This window comes from Eublepharis macularius, chromosome 9 (assembly GCF_028583425.1).
Source record: "Eublepharis macularius isolate TG4126 chromosome 9, MPM_Emac_v1.0, whole genome shotgun sequence".
Lineage (NCBI taxonomy): Eukaryota > Metazoa > Chordata > Lepidosauria > Squamata > Eublepharidae > Eublepharis > Eublepharis macularius.
Window position 1 is genome coordinate 97,505,938 of NC_072798.1, and position 19,036 is coordinate 97,524,973.

The window sequence follows — 19,036 nt, forward strand, 5'->3', positions numbered from 1 at the left end:
TAGCCGATTTTGTATTTGTTTTGTAATATATATTGTCAGTTATAATAGTTAACCTCTCTCTGAGGACCTGAAAAGACAAAAAGCTGGATAGAAATGTTCTAAAATAAAATAAATACTTGAAAAGCTGAATAAAAACCCATAACAACATATAGATGTAACAAAAACAATGGAAATGAGGAAGGGCTGTGGCTCATTGTTAGAGTATCTGCTTGGCATGCAGACGATCCCAGGTTCAATCCCCGGCCTCTCCAGTTAAAAGGACCGGAGAGCAGGTGATGGGAAAGACTTCTGCCTGAGACCCAGTCTGAGTAGACAGCACTGGCCGTTTCCACATGGCTCCCCGCTGCTCGTAACTGTCAGAACTGTGGCTAGATAATGTCCTTACTCCAGACTACCTTCTGCAATCAGACAAAAGCCCGTTGTTTGTAAAAGTTTACTGAAGAAAGAATGCATTATAGTCCACGAGCCTGAATACAATATTCAGGATGGTACATGTGAATTGTTACCAATGACAGGCAAAGCATGAGGTACAGAGTAACAGATCCCAGCAGGCCCAACCTCCCCCCATAGTTCTCAAAACAATCCCTTTGAAGCTAGGAAAGCGAAAGTCCTTCAAGGCCGGTTCTTGGTGGAACAGCAGTAGCCAAAACAATCCTTCTCTGTGAGATAGCTGCTTGGGAATCTTGGCACCTGTGAAGAAAGCAACTTAAACATTGAAAGGATTAAAGATGGAGTCGGTTAGGCAAGAACATACATGAGAGCATTCTGAACCTGACAGTAACAACCCGGAAGATCGCGCAAAAAAACCGCAGAAGATTGCATTTTCTCGCGCAAGATTTGACGTCGCACAAATCTCGCATGAGAAAACGCGATCTTCCGCGTTTTTTGTGCAATCTTCCGGGTTGTTACGAGCAGCAGGGAGCCGTGTGGAAATGGCCACTGTCTTGGATGGATCGAGAGTCTGACTCAATATAGGGCAGCTTCCTATGTTCATGTCTTCAAAGTTATAAAACAGCGTAAGCTGTAAATGTTGCGTTTGTTTAAAAGTTATAACATTGAAAAAAAAATGAAAAAACAGTTATAAAACAAAAAAAACCCATAACAACTTTTAAAACAGTAGGAAACACCAGTTATAAGCAGCATCAAAAACAGCAAAGATGGTAACATAATACAGTGCGTACAATGACTCTGTGTGTGTTATGTGCCGTCAAGTCACCTCTGGCCTATGGCGACCCTATGAATGAAAGACCTCCAAAACATCCTATCTTTAACAGACTTGCTCAGATCCTGCAAACTGGAGGATGTGGCTTGTTTTATTGAGTCAAGCCATCTCATTTTGGGTCTTCTTCTTTTCCTACTGCCTTCCACTATTCCTAGCATTATTGACTTTTCCAGAGAATCTTTGTCTTCTCATGATGTAACCAAAGTACGATAGCCTCAGTTTTGTCGTTTTAGCTTCTAGGCAGCGTTGAGGCTTGATTTGATCAAGTACCCACTTACTTGTCTTTTTGGCCGTCCATGGTATCCACAAAACTCTCCTCCAGCACCACATTTCAAATGAATCAATTTTTTTCCAGTCAGCTTTCTTCACCATCCAACTTTCACATCCATACATAGTAATGGGAAATACCATAGTTTGAATAATCTTGATCTTGGTTCCCAGAGAGACATCTTTATCTTTGAGGATCTTTCCTAGTTCCCTCACAGCCACTCTTCGTAATCTCACTCTTCTTCCTCATATTTTTTCATTGCAGTCTCCCTTTTGGTTGATGATTGAGCCAAGGAATAGTATCTTGAACAGTATCCCTGTCCTCATTGCCAACTTTAAAATTGTGTAATTCCTCAGTAGTCATTATTTTTGTCTCTGAAAACCCTATGATGAGACAATTACTCAAACAGCTCTAAAATTAGCAACCCTCCTAAAAAAAACCCCCACATATACACAACTAAGTTCAACAAAATGCCTACAAGAACAGTTATGTCATAGTCTAGAACTGAAATCTTAAGAGACTTGTACCAGATGATGATTGAGTGGAAAGGTGTCCCCAACTCGCGTACCGTCATCAGGAAGCCCTTGTCTTTTGTCAACAAGACCAACAGCACCCACCTTGGAGCACCCTTCCTCCCCACGAGCTGAGATCCAGATCCAAATCAAGGCTCCATCCCCTTGGGAAGGGAGCAGAGTTGATGAATGACAGACTGAGCCAAGGTCAGGTCTGGAAAGACACAAACTGTCAAAAACAATAATATGCATTTTGCCCCAAATAGTGGCTTCAAAAGTGCTCTACACTGGCAGGCAGGACAAAAAGCTCTTTTTCGTAAACTTCTGGTGTTATATAAAGCATCCACAGCCTTCTCATTGCTTCCATTCAAGTTCAGAACACAATTTTAAGGCTAACCTTTTCTTAAAACAGGGGCCTAAATTCTTACGATACCGTAGTGCGATGCTTGTCCATGTTAAATTTTTTTATGAATTGTTTTTAGGTGATGACTGCTCTGTTTTCAGCCATGAACTTCCAAGTTACATTAAAGATAATTTTGAATCATCAAGAGTCACCGAAATAAATTGGGAAACCATTCAAGGCGGAGTTATAGGGAACGGGTGTGGACAGCTGGCACCCTACGCACACGGGGACTCTCTGTATTTTAATGGATGTCAGATAAGGCAAGCTATAAGCAAGCCCTTGGATCTGACCCGAGCAAGGTAATTGTGTGCTGCCATCAATCTGAAATGCCGTCCATAAAGATCATGTGAGGAAATGTGTGCTGTACTGATAGCAGTGGCATACAGGGAATTAATTAGCAGTGGGAATGAATGGGGATAAGTAAGAATGGGCAATAAGACTCCGGGGATTGTTAGGGACATGATACGCCACTATGGAGCGGGGAATGAGTTCCAGATGAACTGTGCCCTTGGCAGGCTGGAGCTAGAGCAACTCTTGATCGTGTAATAGTTTTGAGGAGTTAATTTATAATATGGGAATTTAATTTTAAGAGATACAATCTAAAGGGGAATTTAGGACATTTTTGGAGTCCTGCTTGCATGAATTGATACTGGACTATAGCCAGGCTTACTAGAACCTGCATTGCTCCTCTTGGCTGCCATCTTGCTGCCCGATGAAGCAGTGAGTGAATGTAACACACGCGCATGAGCACATTCAAACTTATTTAACCCCTGCTGGTAATAACAATACATGTGTTAGATATTCTTGCACAAACCTATTTCACTCTCGGTCATGCTGTGTTGTTGGTACTAGCGAGCTGCAAAATCACTTTGGCCCGACTTAGTTGGTGTCTCTGGTCTTCGCAGTCACCATAAAAGAATTTGGTGGGATTGGTGGAATTCTGTCAGTAAAAAGGGAAAAAATTGTGGTTCAGCACAAGGATATTTGGGCCTTTATCAGCCCTCCCCTAGGGCACAGGTTTTTTTAAAAAATCCGTTACCAAGAAGGCTGTTAATTTAGGATGTGATCAGGGTTTTTTTTCAGCAGGGACGTGGTGGAACGGAGTTCCGGGACCTCTTGAAAATGGTCACATGGCTGGTGGCCCTGCCCCCTGATCTCCAGACAGAGGCGAGTTGAGATTGCCCTCCGCACTACTGCATGGAGGGCAATCTCAACTCCCCTCTGTCTGGAGATCAGGGGGCGGGACCACCAGCCATGTGACCATTTTTGCCGAGGGCGATTTAAACTTTAAAAAACTCCCTCCTTGTTCCAGCTGACCCAAAGTGCGGTCCTGAGTTCCACCACCTCTTTTCCCAGAAAAAAAGCCCTGGATGTGGTAATCTGATTTGCTAATGGCAAAGATTGTTTGGGAAATGATTTTGTTCCTACCTTGTGATTTCCTCTTTTACACCAACATCCTTTATCATTCCAGCAAAATAATGTTTGTATTGCAAATTGGAAGCCTCTCACAAACCGACAGCTGCAATACTAATCTGAGCGATCCAAACACGGTGGACAAGGCTGTGTTGCTCCAGTACAGCGTAAATAATGGGATTGCATGGCAGGTCATTGCCCAGCATCAACCAAAGGACTTTATACAAGCCCAAAGAGTGTCTTACAATGTACCCCTGTAAGTATCACACCTTGTCTTAAAGCAGAAAACTTATTTTAACAATATAACCAATGATTAAAAGTGGGGGATGGGATTTTTCAAAACTAAACTAATCTTGAGGATGAAACTGTAAATTATTACTGTCATGTTGCTATGTTAATTATTCAATAATTAAATCCCTTCTTTAAATTTGGTATGGGAGGAAAAGAAATGTCACAACCTTATATTTATTTTTTGAATCAGTACAGCTTAAGTGGAAGTTGTGTGGCCGAGGATTCACCTGTAACTTTTCCATAGTTGCAATTCTCAAAGCTTATGAAAAAGTACAGGAAAGACTGGTTTTGTTTTATTTTTTTTTAGTGATCGGTATTAAGGCAAGCAAAACGTAGATGGGGCTAAATGTTTTGCAGCAAACTCAGAATTCCCTCAGATGCACAAAGGGGAGGGGAAAGGAAGACTGCTCCGCCCTCTCCCCTCTTGCCTCTCCTCTCTTGCAACTCCTCCCCACAGCTACTTTACCATAAACTGACTCCAAACTGAAGTTTCCCAATCAACAGGAGAAAAGTATCTGGGAGGAAGGTCTGTGGTGGCCCTTCTCTGCCCCTTCTCTCCTGCAAATATCTTCCACCCTCACATGCCAGGTGTCCAGTTTCCTCCCAAAAGTCCATTTTTTTGCCAGACTATCTGGGAGGAAACAAAGTTGAAATACCAGACACCTGCATGCATGCCTGGAGCACACCTAGGCAGGCAAGCAAATATGCCTGCTGTTCGCCCAGGGAGCAGCCAGTCCACTCGCCTTGCCAGACAGATGCGTGGCGCGTACCCCTGCTCAGCTGACCACCCAGTCTGCTTTGTGCCCAGGGAGCTGCCAGCCTGTTTGCCTGCCCAGCCTGCCACATGCCCAGGGACCAGTCAGCCCGCTCACCTGCCTGGCCTGATGCGCCGCATATGTCTGGGGAGGTGCCAGCCAGCCAGCCCACATGGTCTCTTGTTCTCCAGCGATGATGTCATGGAAGTCACATAATCATGCTGCGGTTGGAAGCGCTCACACGCACAGGAAAAGAGGGATAAGTACCAGGACCCCCATCCGGTTGGGGGGAGCCATCTGGCAACCCTACTCACATGCATGTCAGAGGAAAAACTAGGATCAGGAACCCCAGATTTGCCATTTAATTCCTCAGACCAGCTCTTTATCAGAACCAAAATCTCTGTTCAAAACATAATCACAACTAGTTTGCATATCTAGACTTAATGAGGTTCTTCACATAGTTTCACCATCACCGGGGCTTTTTTTTCAGCTGGAACGCGGTGGAACGGAGTTCTGGAACCTCTTGAAAATGGTCACATGGCCGGTGGCCCCGCCCCCTGATCTCCAGACAGAGGGGGGTTTAGATTGCCCTCTGCGCCATGTGGCAATCTCAACTCGCCTCTGTCTGGAGATCAGGGGGCGGGGCCACCAGTCATGTGACCTTTTTCTCTAAGGGCCACCCACTGAGTTCCACCACCTCTTTTCCCAGGAAAAAAGCCCTGACCATCACAGCAATCACTAAGTAACAGTTAGTGGGTATGTCATTGCTCTTACAGACTGATTCTGTACATTGCTGTGCTGAGGGTTGGACCAGACGTTATGTCTGCCCTGAGTCAGGTCGGGGTTCCCCAACAGTCTGGGGCATGATTTGACTCAGGAGGTGGTGCTGTTAGAGGAGAAACTTCAGCCTTCCCCACATACCATTTTCCTGAACCAAAACGGTCGTGGGGAAGCCCTTTGGCCTGCGGTGGATCTCCATGTGCACTGAGGAGATTGTACAGGAAGTAGCTTCAGGATCCTACAACTTGGCATGACCATCAGGTGTTGGGAATTGTAATGCGTGACTTTATTGGTATTCCTAAGCAGTAGCGGCTTCACAATGACACCTGGAGCCCAGCTTGGCACCTGCTTGACTTTGGCAAGCCATGCAGGGCCACGTCACTGAAACATCCATTTATCGAATAAGGCTGCTTGGAGTGGCATTGAAACTCATGACAATGGCAAACAGTGCATCTGGCTTTTTTGTTTGTTGATCACTAAGAACATGTTAAACTTGATGTCTTGTGCCTTCTGGAACAGTGTTTGATATACAGATAAAAAGACTGACTGCAAGAGCTGGAAATGTCATTAAATCCTTTCTGTGCTGCCCTCATTTGAGGACAATATGTAATGCACTCACGGCTTGGAGCTTGCTTGCGGCTCACATTGGCTTCTTTGTCTCTTGTCCCAGGGAAGCACGAATGAAGGGAGTCTTGCTTCGCTGGTGGCAACCCCGCCACAATGGCACAGGCCATGACCAGTGGGCACTGGACCACGTAGAAGTTGTTCAGTAAGTATAAACAGTCATCTCTTGTGGCCACTACATTTCAGAAAGTACTGATATTGCTGCAGGATGAAACAAAGGTTAAATGTATAGTTCCTTTTTCCAGGACCCTTCCCCCCTTTCAAAAATAAAACCCCCATTGTCCCCAGCCTTGGAGTTCAGCTGCGGGGCAAAGGAACGCTATAAAAGGCAAGAGAGAAAGCATATGGTTGAACGAGCTTTAGAGTGCTCCCGTATCTGACCATGAGTGCCTTTTGCTTTGTCAATATACAAGGATGTGTGCAGTGCAAAGTTGGCATGTAAAGCTGATTTGCATTCTTTACAGCACAATGCAAAATAGTGTGTTACTTTTAATGAAGAATCATACTGGGTTGGAGCCCATGAACAAAATCAAGATGCTTGCAAAAGCAGATCTTTTCTTTCTTTCCCTTTCCCTGAGCAGCCCCCACTACTGCCCCAGCTCCGAAAGCTGATGCCAAGAGCAGAGGGAAACTCAGGGACAAAAACCCCACAAGGTGCAGGAGCTGCAATAAGGACAGGCGACTGGGGGGCACACTCACTCGCACCTCCCTCTACTGCTGGCATAGGAAAGACAGTGGAACAAACTTCCTGTTCATACAAGGAGGAGGAGGGGCAATTTTACTCATTTGAATTTCACTCACTTTTCCATCTTGCCTGCCTGTGGTTCCTCTTGGCATTTTATCCCCAAGTCTGCCTTGAACCCCAAAAGGTCATGGGAAGGCAGGGAAATATCTGCCTCTTTGAACAACTTGCAGTTTGTCTGATCTAACCTGTTGTGAAGAATTGGCCTTCCACATTAGAAATTAATACCGTATTCATCCTGCCCCTTTTGTAAGCAGGATACCCTGAGTAAATATGTTCTTGCTCTGCTGATTCTCTCCTTGACTTAAGTGGGCCCCACTTCCCGAATAACAAGTTCATTCTGTATTCATTACAGAAAGATGATCTGCCTTTTCTCTAACAATTTAGTTCCTGTAGAACTGAAATTCTAGTATCATGACGGGCTGGGACTCATCGCTGCAGTGGTTGACTGAGAGAGGCGTGCCTTCCCAATAGATAGGTTCCAAGGTTATTGTATTGACAACCTTTCGAGAGTCAGCGTGATGGAAAATGTAGCTTGAATAACATCCACTTTTAAGCTTTTGAGCTATTGATTTTTGGATTCACATTTAAATTAGGGCTAAAAGGATTAACCACTACAATATTTGACTTGGCAATTATCAGTTTTTAACAAAAGCTTTGCCTGTGGACAGCAGGATTTCATTGTAGGTTCAGCCACTGGCCTCAATCCAGCTAAAATTAGTTGTGACTATAAGCAGGGCTTTTTTTCAGCAGGAACACGGTGGAACGGAGTTCCGGCACCTCTTGAAAATGGTCACGTGGCCGGTGGCCCCGCCCCCTGATCTCCAGACAGAGGGGAGTTTAGATTGCCCTCTGTGCTGCTGTAACGGTGCGGAGGGCAATCTATACTCCCCTCTGTCTGGAGATCAGGGGGCGGGGCCACCAGCTACGTGACCATTTTCTCCAAGAGCAACCCACTGAGTTCCACCACCTCCTTTCCCAGAAAAAAAGCCCTGATTATAAGTGCAATGCTAAGCATGTTTACTCAGAAGAAAGTCCCAATTTATTCAGCAAGGTTTACTCCCAGGTAAGTTTTTAGGATTACAGCTGAAACTCCATTAAATCAATGGGACTGAGTTGTGACTAACTTCAGCTGGATCGGAGCCATTATTTCGAAGACAATGATCCAAAGTAATAAATAATGCATTGGGAGACTCTGTTCTCATTACTAAATGACTCACAATGCCTGACACATACAATATATTTGTATGCTAATTCAAGCCATTGTCAATTGATTTATAATAAGATTGACTCTAAAATTGTACTTCAGCTCATTTGACAGCCCTAATTTAATGGCAATAACCACTGCGATGACTTCATCTTTGCGTTGCAGCCAGAGGCACCTGCTTGCATGGCATCCACACCTACCCCAAATCCCCACCTTCACCTAACGGAAGTCCTTGTTTGCGCTCGCCTGCCTTCCTATTTGTGACACACCTTGCTGGGCTGTGCCTCCATAACCTAGATATTCACGTTTGAAGCAGAAAGATAAAGATTACCTTATCTTTAAACTTAATCTTGATTTATCTGTAAACCTGATTTTCCTGAGGTATCATATACAGATGCAGAGCAGTGCTCAGACACATACATAAAGAGCTAGAATTGAAGGCGGTTTCTGTTTCTGACGAGAGAAACCGTAGGCAAGTCCTGACCCTCCCCTTCAACAATTACATCTTTAAAGAGGAATGGAAAGAATAACAAAAGGATTAAGAAAACAAAGTCTTGATATCACAGCACAGGAAAGATATTTCTAACTATTTATTTAGATTTGTATGCCACTTTTTGCCATGTGGGTTCTCAAAGTACATTACAAACAATGAAAACACAGCCACTTCATAGAACATATTCATATCAGTCAGTTATGTAATCAAAATGCAATGTCTTAAACATGGCAATTCATAAAGAAGGCAATCCTTAAAGAGTCAGCTAAATTTTAGAACAGCCAGCTATGGAAATGAATAGATGTCCCACCATTAATAGGTTCAATATTATAGGTACAGCTTTCCCCGCCTCTGGATTGCAGGCTAGAGCTGCCAAAATTCCCTCGTCTACACAGCTATCCTTGTCTGCCTTCAAATCTATTTGCCTTGCCAGATGGCTTGCATGCCTTCCCTCTGTACCCAGAATCTGAACAGGATATTTGCATGCATAAATGTATATGCCCCAGTTACATGATCCATCTGCCACAACCAGGATGAGCATTCATACTAAAGACTGTATGCGCAATGAGGATGCATGTACAGATCAGAGGTAGCTGCTAATTCTGCGTGCCCAGTGGAACTCTAGACTTGTGGTCCACAAATGTTCGTCTCCTCCTTGTGCATGATAAAATTCTTTTGAGTCCGAGAGGCATTTCAAAAGCAATTTGTGGTAAGGTACGAGGGGTCTGCTGGCAGACATTTTGCTAGATGTGCCCAACCCTTGGTGTAGTTTTTGCATTCCTGCTTGAGGCACCAGATATTGTGGGACCTGCTGTAGTCGGACCCCTCCTACCCTGGTCCTCTGCTGCTGCCTAGCATTGGGAGAAAATGGGCCAAAAAAGCAAGACTTGAGTCCAGAAGCATCATAGAGAACAACAAGAATTTCAGAGTGTAAGTTTTTGAGAGTCAGAGCTGCCTTCTTTGAGGCCAAAACAGTGACTGGTCATGTAACCAGAAGTAATGTCACGCGTCACCAGAATAGTCTAGCAATCCCCACAGAGATTCTGGGAGGCTGCCGGAGTGTCTGTGGCAATATGTGGTGCCAGTTCCAGCTATGTGACCAAAAGTGATGCCATATGCCCCCCAAAGTTCAGGAAGTTGCTTGCCCTCGGCTGGCAACCCTCATCCCAGCCAATGTGAGAGAGGCAGAAGCAGGGGTCAGCTTCAGAGCATGTTCCCTTTTCCCACTGGGAACAAACCAGCTCCAAGATAACAAAAAAAGGCATTTCTGTCTCCTAGTCAGACTCTCTTGATCATAGAAAACAGTTTCGACTAGTAACGTTCTGGGCTGAAAATTCAGAACCTAACAGCATTTCTTATACCAGGGGAAAGCTTTACAAGTACCGTAACTTAACACACACCCTAATATGTGCAAAGAAAGGCCACAATCCAGCCAGATCAATAATGTTCTTCAGTTCAGAACTTATTGAATCCTGGCTTAGAAGCAGGGCCGGTGCACCCATAGAAGCCAGGTAGGCGGTGGCCTCAGGCACGGGGTGCCGGAGGGAGCGCCGGAGGAGGCGCAGAGGGCGGGAGCATGTGCCACAAAGCAGCAGCCTCCTATCCCTCCCGCCCCGCGCCGGCGCCAGCACAAGCCCCCGGCCGGGCGCAGCTGGCATGGGCAGGCATCTGTGGCGGCGCAGGCAACCGAGCGGGAGAGCTCAGAGGCCGCCCGCCGCAGCGATTGGGTTGGCGGCGGCACGCGCGCGATCCCATGATGTCACGTGTGACGTCGTCATGCAGGCGTGCGGGGGGGGGCACCCGGCCAGCCAGCCATGAGCACCGCAGACCCTTGTGCCGCCCCTGCTTAGAAGAGAATAAATATAGTTGAATATGGAATACAATTAAATAAAATTGATAGTTTCAGGTAAAATTATGTGAGACTGCAAGAAAGTTTCTTACATCCCCTTCACTTGAGTTTCCTTTTTGATGGAATATTTGGCTTGGCAGATTCCCCACCCCCTCACCCTCAACCAATCTATAACTCCTAGGATAAAGACATCCTTTCTTTCTTTCCAGGAATCCCACCCCCTGCACCTCTGTAATTCTCAGAGTAGTTTAGATCAACTTTGTATTCCCTTTTTATGACAGTTCTTTCATAATCAAAGTACACAGTGGAACTGCACACATTTTTGGCATGCACACCTTGAGCAACCGTTTCTTTGTGAAGAGAGCAAATCTTTATGCGTTTACTAAAAAACTGTGAGCACTAGGCTGAATGTTGATAATAGCTGAAGGGGTTTGTCTCCTTCCTCTGTGTTTGTGACTCCCAACAGAAGCTGAGCAGAGCCTCAGAAATTCTTTCTACGCTTTTACCTTTATCATGAAACCAACTACTGGAATAATCGCTTTATAATTTGGGGCTTATACGCATGCTGTAATCTTTCCATGGCCATTAGCTTCATGCTCTTCATAATTAAGATAATTTGATATTTGGGCACAAATTATTTGTAAAGGGTTTATTGCCAAGAATCTTCATGCGTTGTATTTCTTGCAATATTTTGATATCAATTCTGCCTTCTAGCAGTAACAAAGTGCAGGGCTTTTTTTCTGGGAAAAGAGGTGGTGGAACTCAGTGGGTTGCCCTTGGAGAAAATGGTCACATGGCCGGTGGCCCCGCCCCCCGATCTCCAGACAGAGGGGAGTTTAGATTGCCCTCCGCACCACCAAGCAGCACGGAGGGCAATCTAAACTCCCCTCTGTCTGGAGATCGGGGGGCGGGGCCACCGGCCATGTGACCATTTTCAAGAGGTTCTGGAACTCCTTTCCACCGCGTTCCAGCTGACAAAAAGCCCTGACAAAGTGTATTCATTTTGATAACCATCTTACTTTCACACAGCAAAGAAATTGTTAAAATATTGCAGTATATTTTCTCCCACAATTATTTATGCCAGACTTTCAGTGTGATGCAGGTTATATTCTTTGTATCGTTTATAATGTTTATAAAATTATTTGAAATATGAAATGATCATAAAGAATTTTTTAAGAAATATCAGAAAGTAATTTGTTTAATTTTTATTTTCAAAAGAGATGAAAAATCCTATATTGCCTCTAAACCTCATCAGGCTTTAATGACTAATCACAGTGCTGCATGCATTGAAATACATTTTCTAATTTGTGTTGTATTTCATTATTTGCTGTCAATGGTTTTACACTAGAGTAAGGTAAGTAATTTCACTACCACAGTATCAGTGCAGCCTTTATACCCCTTAATTTATCAGATCATTCACTTCACTAATACTGATATTGGTATTTGAAACTGAAATGGATCAGGTTTAATTGTATCCTCGGGGCATGTTAAGTGTGAAATGATTTCCGTGGTCTAAGACTGGAGTAACTCTGCTTAAAATTTCACTGTGAAGAGCCTAATTCTGGATTGCTCAGTGCCCCTGACATTTGCAGTCAATCTGAATGTTGCAAACAGCCAGGCTGAGGTGTCCTGACACCCCCAAGTAAGTTACACCATCACCCCCTGGGCCTCTGCCGCAGCAGTGCTACAGGCCAGTAGAGACTGCCCAGCCCCCTCCCCTGCTGCTGGTGATGGCCGGGATGAGCAGAGTCCTAGAGGTGGGTCTGTGCCCTTTTCAAGGTGCTGTTCAGGGCAGCCTCTTGGGTGGCTTGGCCTGAGAAATGTCTGTGAAAGTATTTGAAGAGTCCACATTTTTATTTTCACAGCAATTTAAATATTCAAAAGACAAACACTGAGATTCATACAAAGTGGTTCTTAATGTGAAATCAGAGCACAGAAGAAAGGAGCATTTGAATCGGTCTCTTGTCTCACATTTCCAGTTCTTACAGGCAGTTAGATAATAATCTATTGATGATGAATAATCCAATGCCCTCTGCCCGTTACACAGGGAGTCTAGTTCATGATGGAATGTATGAGCATCATACTCAAGAAATGAAAGGGGGAAAGGCGTTCCCACCCCGAAATGCGTGCATTTTTGCAGGTCTAATTGTCCAGTAATACAGAGTGACTATGAGCTAAACCACGCGAGACAGATTACATGAGGACGCTCAAGCAAAGGGAGTCACAATATTAGCTGGGAAGCATGGTCTGAATTTCACCTCTCTCTACAGAGCTGGCTGGATCGCTCTTCAGAGGGTTTGTTAATTTCACTTTTCTACAGAGCAGGCAAAGATACTCTCTTCAGAGGGTTTGTTAATTTCCTCTTTGCCTCCTAGAAGGCTCTGCCAATTATTAACAAACTCTGAGGAATTATCCTTGCCAGCCCTGTAGAGAGGTGAAATTAACAAACCCTCTGAAGAGAGGTGAAATTCAAACTACACTTCCAGCTAACGTTGCGTCTCCCGTCACTTAAGCATCCTCGTGTAATTCGTCTCATGTGGGTTTAGCTCCATGTGCTTCAGCCCTTGATAATTTATTTACAGACCAGGTGGTCCCATGGCATCCATCACTCTTTTCATCATAAAGTCTAACTAAATTGCTGAACTGCAGCCACCCGAGAGGAGTCTTTGGTAGCTGGTCCAAAATATTAGGAATTCTACTTTTGACTGGCAAAGATTTACCTTTCTCTTGCTTAATCCTATTAATAAAAATTCCCTCAGAATAAAATACCCTCTTATAATCTGGCACTGTTCCAATTATAAAACCGTTCTATAAGAAAATTATATCTCCAGATACCAGATAGGCATTTATGGAGGTTTTTAGTCCAATGTTACTGGTAGTTCCATCTTCACTGCATTCAGTATATTTTCCTATAGAAAAGCAGCTTACATTTTTTTAAAAAACATATTTATCATAGTGAACAGCAGGGCTTTTTTTCAGGGGGAATGCGGGAGAACGGAGTTCCGGAACCTCTTGAATATGGTCACATGGCTGGTGGCCCCACCCCCTGATCTCCAGACAGAGGGGAGTTTAGATTGCCTTCCGCGCCACTGAGCAACACGGAGGGCAATCTCAACTCCCCTCTGTCTGGAGATCAGGGGGCGGGGCCACCAGCCATGTGACCATTTTCTCTGAGGGCAACCCACTGAGTTCCACCACCTCTTTTCCCAGGAAAAAAGCCCTGGTGAACAGTCTGAAGGTACATGGGATGCTGTTTTAGTGTTAAAGCTGAACAGGTCTCAATCTGATTGACTGTCTGAGAGCCTCATGTGACCCTTCCTAAGGAAAAGCAAAGCTCTGATGCACGCATGCACACGGTTCGTGCTTGCATTGGGCTAGTCAGTCATTTCGCTTGGGGGAAACAATCTCAACACATCCAGATGTAAGTTGTTGGTATGGATCTATTTTCTCCATTGGAATGAATGAGAAACTCGCAGATTCCACACTAGTTAACAATCACACAGTAGCCTAAACTAGCTATTACTTCTGTATAGTTGTGACATTTTAAACCAGAAAAATTTATCACAGTTCTTAAATGAGTGTCACAGTTCTTAAATGAATGTCACAGTTCTTAAATGAATGGTTACTCTTCCTTTTGCTTTTGCAATGTCTCTGGAGGACTAGGGAGAGCAACCAAGCTGACCAGAACAGGACCTCCAGTGACAGTACTACAGAATGCCGCGTATTATCCTCTCTAAGCAGGGAATGGCCTTCCTTGAGAAGTTGCTTGAGACTGCTGCAGTTTTGCAGGATTGGTTATGGACCTTTTAGTGTCTCCATTTGCATCAGTGCCCACTGAAAATTATATACTATAAGGGCCAAGCTACAAGTGACAAATGACACTTGAACGGCAAGTGGATCGAGTGGAGAGCAAGTGGAGGGCAAGTGAACAGGGAAGAATACATTTGCCGTTCAAGTGTCATTCGTCGCTTGTAGTTTGGCCCTAACAAAATGGCTGATATTGATGTACAGAAGGGGAGGGCCTGTGAGTTACCCTTGAGGCGTTTCTGTGTGACACTGTGCCCCCTCCTACACACATCCACATATCACAGGAAATCCACCCAGTGAACAAGTCTCTACTTTTTTACCATAGTCGTGAACAATCACTATTTGCTTCTACATCTTAAGGTAGCACCATACATTTAGCAACTCAGTTTGCAGGGGTAGCAAAATTTGACAACCCCTCGGTTGTGCTTTCCAGAGCCAGGAACAGGTTTTGTCCGTGCATCGTTGAGATCACAAGTGACCATTTAAAAAGTAATTTAAAGCTCTTGTTCTCATCCTAAACTGAATGCAGCAAGGACTGGTTATTGTCAGCCTGGCACACAGATGGCAGAAGCCAGACAACATGTGCCTAAATCCTGTTGACATCAATGGGTCTTGATTGCACAATAAAACCTGTACAGTCAGTCGATGCTGATGGATTTCAAGTAATAGACCCTTCTCTGGATTGCTCCGTGGCATCAGTAATATTAATGATGCAATGAACATTATTAATTATTAATAATATTAATGAACATTTGCATAGTTTGTATGGGTGTCTATGAATATGTAAGACAAGAAGTGCGCTTGTAAAAGAAGGCAGCCTCGTATCCTTTGCTCTTACCATCATGTATACCAAAGGATGCTAAGTTCCTCTCTTCCATCCTCTTTCCATCAAACAGCACTCGCAAACAAAATTACATGATGAATTTTTCACGGCAACATGGGCTCAGGCATTTCTACAGCAGAAGGCGAAGGTCACTTAGACGATACCCATGAAGAGCAAGACCTTTTAATTCTTTCCCTCCCCACCATGTGACGTGTCGCTTTCCGTTCTTTTTGAGCTAGCACTGCAGTCTGGTTTTATCAGGACATCTTTCTTGAGGAATATTTTGAAAGCCCCCATCAAGACAGAGCATTACACCACTTTTTTCGCACTGTGATCTAATGAGAAGTGACTTATTTTCTCATAGGTAAATGTTTTAATGTTGATGTGTCTGTGAAAAATTGTGATCTGTTGTAATGCAAGTTACAGTGGCAGTATTGGAAGTAAACAACTGGCTCTGTTTGTAACCAGAAAACAAACAAACAAAGGAACACACAAACGAACAAGTATACATTGAAGCACAAAGACTGTTTCATGCTTTAATTCTGAGTACTACAATAATCAAGTACAATATTTAACACATAGGTATTTAAAATGCACTGTATTTGGGCTCTGTGTCATATTTTCTATGATTAAGTTATCACTGTTATTTTGTAGTATTCTCTTCTGTGAAATGACATGTTGACACTGTCTTGACTTGTAACCGTTTCGCTGCTGATCTCCGGGCTTCTTACAAGCCTAATGCTCTGCGTAAGCTAGCCCTCGACGCCTAATCCAAAAAAGGAAACCGAGGAAGCGGTCGGACAAGACCTTGGTGTCTTTCATTCTCACTTTTGGATGTGTCTGTCAGGTATTGTTTCGTGGGCAGGAAAAATGCTTAACATTTAAATTTTAAAAAACACTAAGCGACTATAGATTTCGCCCTCCAAACAACAGCCTCCTTTTACTTGTCCAAAAGTAAAACAATTCTCTGTGGGTGATTTACTTACAGTAACTGCCATTTGGTCTCTGTAGTAATGGAGTGGTTTGTAAACAGTGAGCGTTTCTTCGTGTTTTTTTGTGATTTGTTTCTATTGCAGGTCACGTTTGTATTTTCTGATAATGTTGTACCTACACCAGCAACATAAAAATGGACCCTAAAGCCCTAAATTGTATTATGAATAATTTTAAAAAATTCACTCTACAGTGAACCAAGATAAAATCTCATGCTTCAATAAAGATAATGTCAACAAATAAATGTTTGTGGCACATTTTTCTCCCTGCTTATTGGGGAAAGGAGTGATTGCAAGCTACACACACCACACAGACCCAGGGATGTTTATGAGTGCAGATTTCATCCCCAGGAAACATAGCAAATCATGAGTCAGAAGGAGCAAACATTATGTCTGCTTCTGAAACAAACGGAGCACATAAGCACTCATTGCAAACAGTTGGCTGGCTTATCTGCAGGGCTTTTTTTCAGCTGGAACGCAGTGGAACGGAGTTCCAGAACCTCTTGAAAATGGTCACATGGCCGGTGGCCCCGCCCCCTGATCTCCAGACAGAGGGGAGTTTAGATTGCCCTCCATGCCAGTGGCGCGGAGGGCAATCTAAACTGCCCTCTGTCTGGAGATCGGGGGCGGGGCCACCGGCCATGTGACCATTTTCCCCAAGGGTGATTTAAACTTTAAAAAACTCCCCCCTTGTTCCAGCAGACCCAAAGTGACATGATTGTGCGGTCCTGAGTTCCACCACCTCTTTTTCCCTGCTTATATACAAACGTTTCCCCCCCCCCCCCAAATGTCTTTAGACTAGCTGTCAGGTTCTGGCAGATAAATCCCTATACTACTCCACTGCACACACTCCAGTGTATGAGTTAAAGTTACTTTATTAGAGATCCATCAGTATCAGCAGACACAGACAAGGGGATTGGCAGAAGTGACGTGTATAAGGCTGGGGGGTTCGTTATAGGGAAAAGTTCCCGCCTTTAGGATATGGACAGTTAGGATTCTGGCGCGAAAGAGCCAGGAAGGGGGGGGAAGGGGTTTTGAGATAGGAGTAAAGAAGAACTGGAGAAGAGAAGCAAAAAAAAGGAAGTCATTTTCAGTTCGCTCAAGCCGGCACTCAAGGACACATTCTCAAGTGGCTGCAAAAACAAAAGTAGAAACCACAGTAGGCACCTGTGAAATAAGCAACTCCCAGTCAAACAGGCCACTGATATGCAACTTCATATACTCTCAGAGGATCAGTACAGAGCACAGAATACAGAAAAATACTCATGGCAGATATGTAGACAGACATATATGACACAAGCATTGACAGGCCCCTGCTGGGGCGGGGGATCCCTTCACTCCAACCCATGCTTCCTGCCACCACTCAGTTGGCCAGCAGAGGGAAAAAGGGCGGGAAACTGGGGAGAGGCTGGGCAGCAGCCTGACATACTGATGCCACACCCTATGCATCTGGAGGTGACTTTATCAGGCCACCAGGTGAAGCCATGGTATTTGGGCAAAGCCCATAGAGTTCTGTGTAAATACCAGAGTAAATACCAGGTCTGTGTAAATACCAGGCCTGGCAACATGATGATATCGCTGCTGGAAGTGATGTCAGTGTGTCCCTGGTAATGTGAAGGCATCACCAATGAGCTCTCCCAACACTCAACAAGCCCCCCCCCCCCGCCACCCCCTGCCAGTTACCCTGGGGAGAACTGGCAACCCTACTTTAGACAAATCCCAGAATTTTAACACATTTTTAAAAATCCAGCTGTTGGCTACTTCACATAACATTTCCTTTCTTAGGGAAATAATCTGAGAGGCAGCTCACACACCCACCCAACTCTACAAAACCTAGAGAAAGCTCTTGAGCAGCTGTAACATAACAGGAGCCAGTTTATTAACTCAGAGCATCTTAATTAACTTTGGTAGCTTATTCAACTAAATCAGGTCTGCCTTTATGTCCTGTTTCTTTAAACCGATGGGATTCCAATGGCCACAAGGGCCCTGGTGCTATTGCGCTGGGACTGGAAGCCAAACTCAGCGGCTGAAACATAAGAAATACAGCAACAGCTGTCTCTATATTTTATCATTCATGTAATGCGCAGGGTGCCAAGTGCCTGCCATTGATTCAACCCACCAGCTGCCTTGCCTCTCCCTTCTACAAGACCAATAAACCATCCTATCTATTGGCTACTGCAGTCGAAAGTACGTTATTATCTATATCTGTGTCACTATAAAAACAAGTTATCTACAAAACATGATAACGTTATCTGTTGATGAGATACCTTGGCCCAGTAAACTAGGAAGTTGGTTGACTTTATTCTTTCAGTCTTTTGCAAAGTTTCCTGTATTACATACAACAAGGAAAGCAGAATCACTACTACAAAATAGGACTTTTTAAAAACAAAACACTTGTCCTTCTGTGACCATTTTTCTGTTTCTTTTATGATGTAATAAGGGTATAACACAGTTCATTCAAGCACAGTACATTTGCCACCATGCAAAGAAATATCTTGTTGAAGTGGTAACAGCTATACTCACCTTCTAAGGATCAACAGGATTTTAGATCTTCCTTATGAAAGCACAATTCCTAACTGATGAAAGTTAGAGGTACAGTGGACTCTAGAACCATCACTATCAGACCTGCAGTGTATTTTGTGCTCTCAGGTGCCTTTACAGTGAGGATTTCTTAATGCAAAACTGTTACTCTGGTATCTGGAATTCCGTTTATTTTAGGGAACAAACTTTGGTGAGGACCAGAACCTGACTATGTGTCGTCATAAGGAGACTTTTGTAAGGATCTAGAAAAATAAAAGGCTTCCACCCCCCATGGAAAAATGTTGCAAGGTGGTGTGTGATGAGTGTGTGTGATGGTT

General features: G+C 44.1%; 1 protein-coding gene across 1 annotated transcript in view; it reads left to right on the forward strand.

The window, feature by feature from the left end:
- RELN (reelin) overlaps positions 1–16,410 on the forward strand; it is a 534,786-nt gene extending 518,376 nt beyond the window's left edge. Inside the window, exons 61-64 of the mRNA XM_054988081.1 lie at positions 2,485–2,704; positions 3,877–4,074; positions 6,315–6,413; positions 15,263–16,410. Of these exons, the coding sequence (XP_054844056.1) occupies positions 2,485–2,704; positions 3,877–4,074; positions 6,315–6,413; positions 15,263–15,359 (614 nt within the window). The 3' untranslated portion in view covers positions 15,360–16,410. The remainder of the gene's footprint in view (positions 1–2,484; positions 2,705–3,876; positions 4,075–6,314; positions 6,414–15,262) is intronic.
- The last annotated feature ends 2,626 nt before the right edge of the window (positions 16,411–19,036 follow it).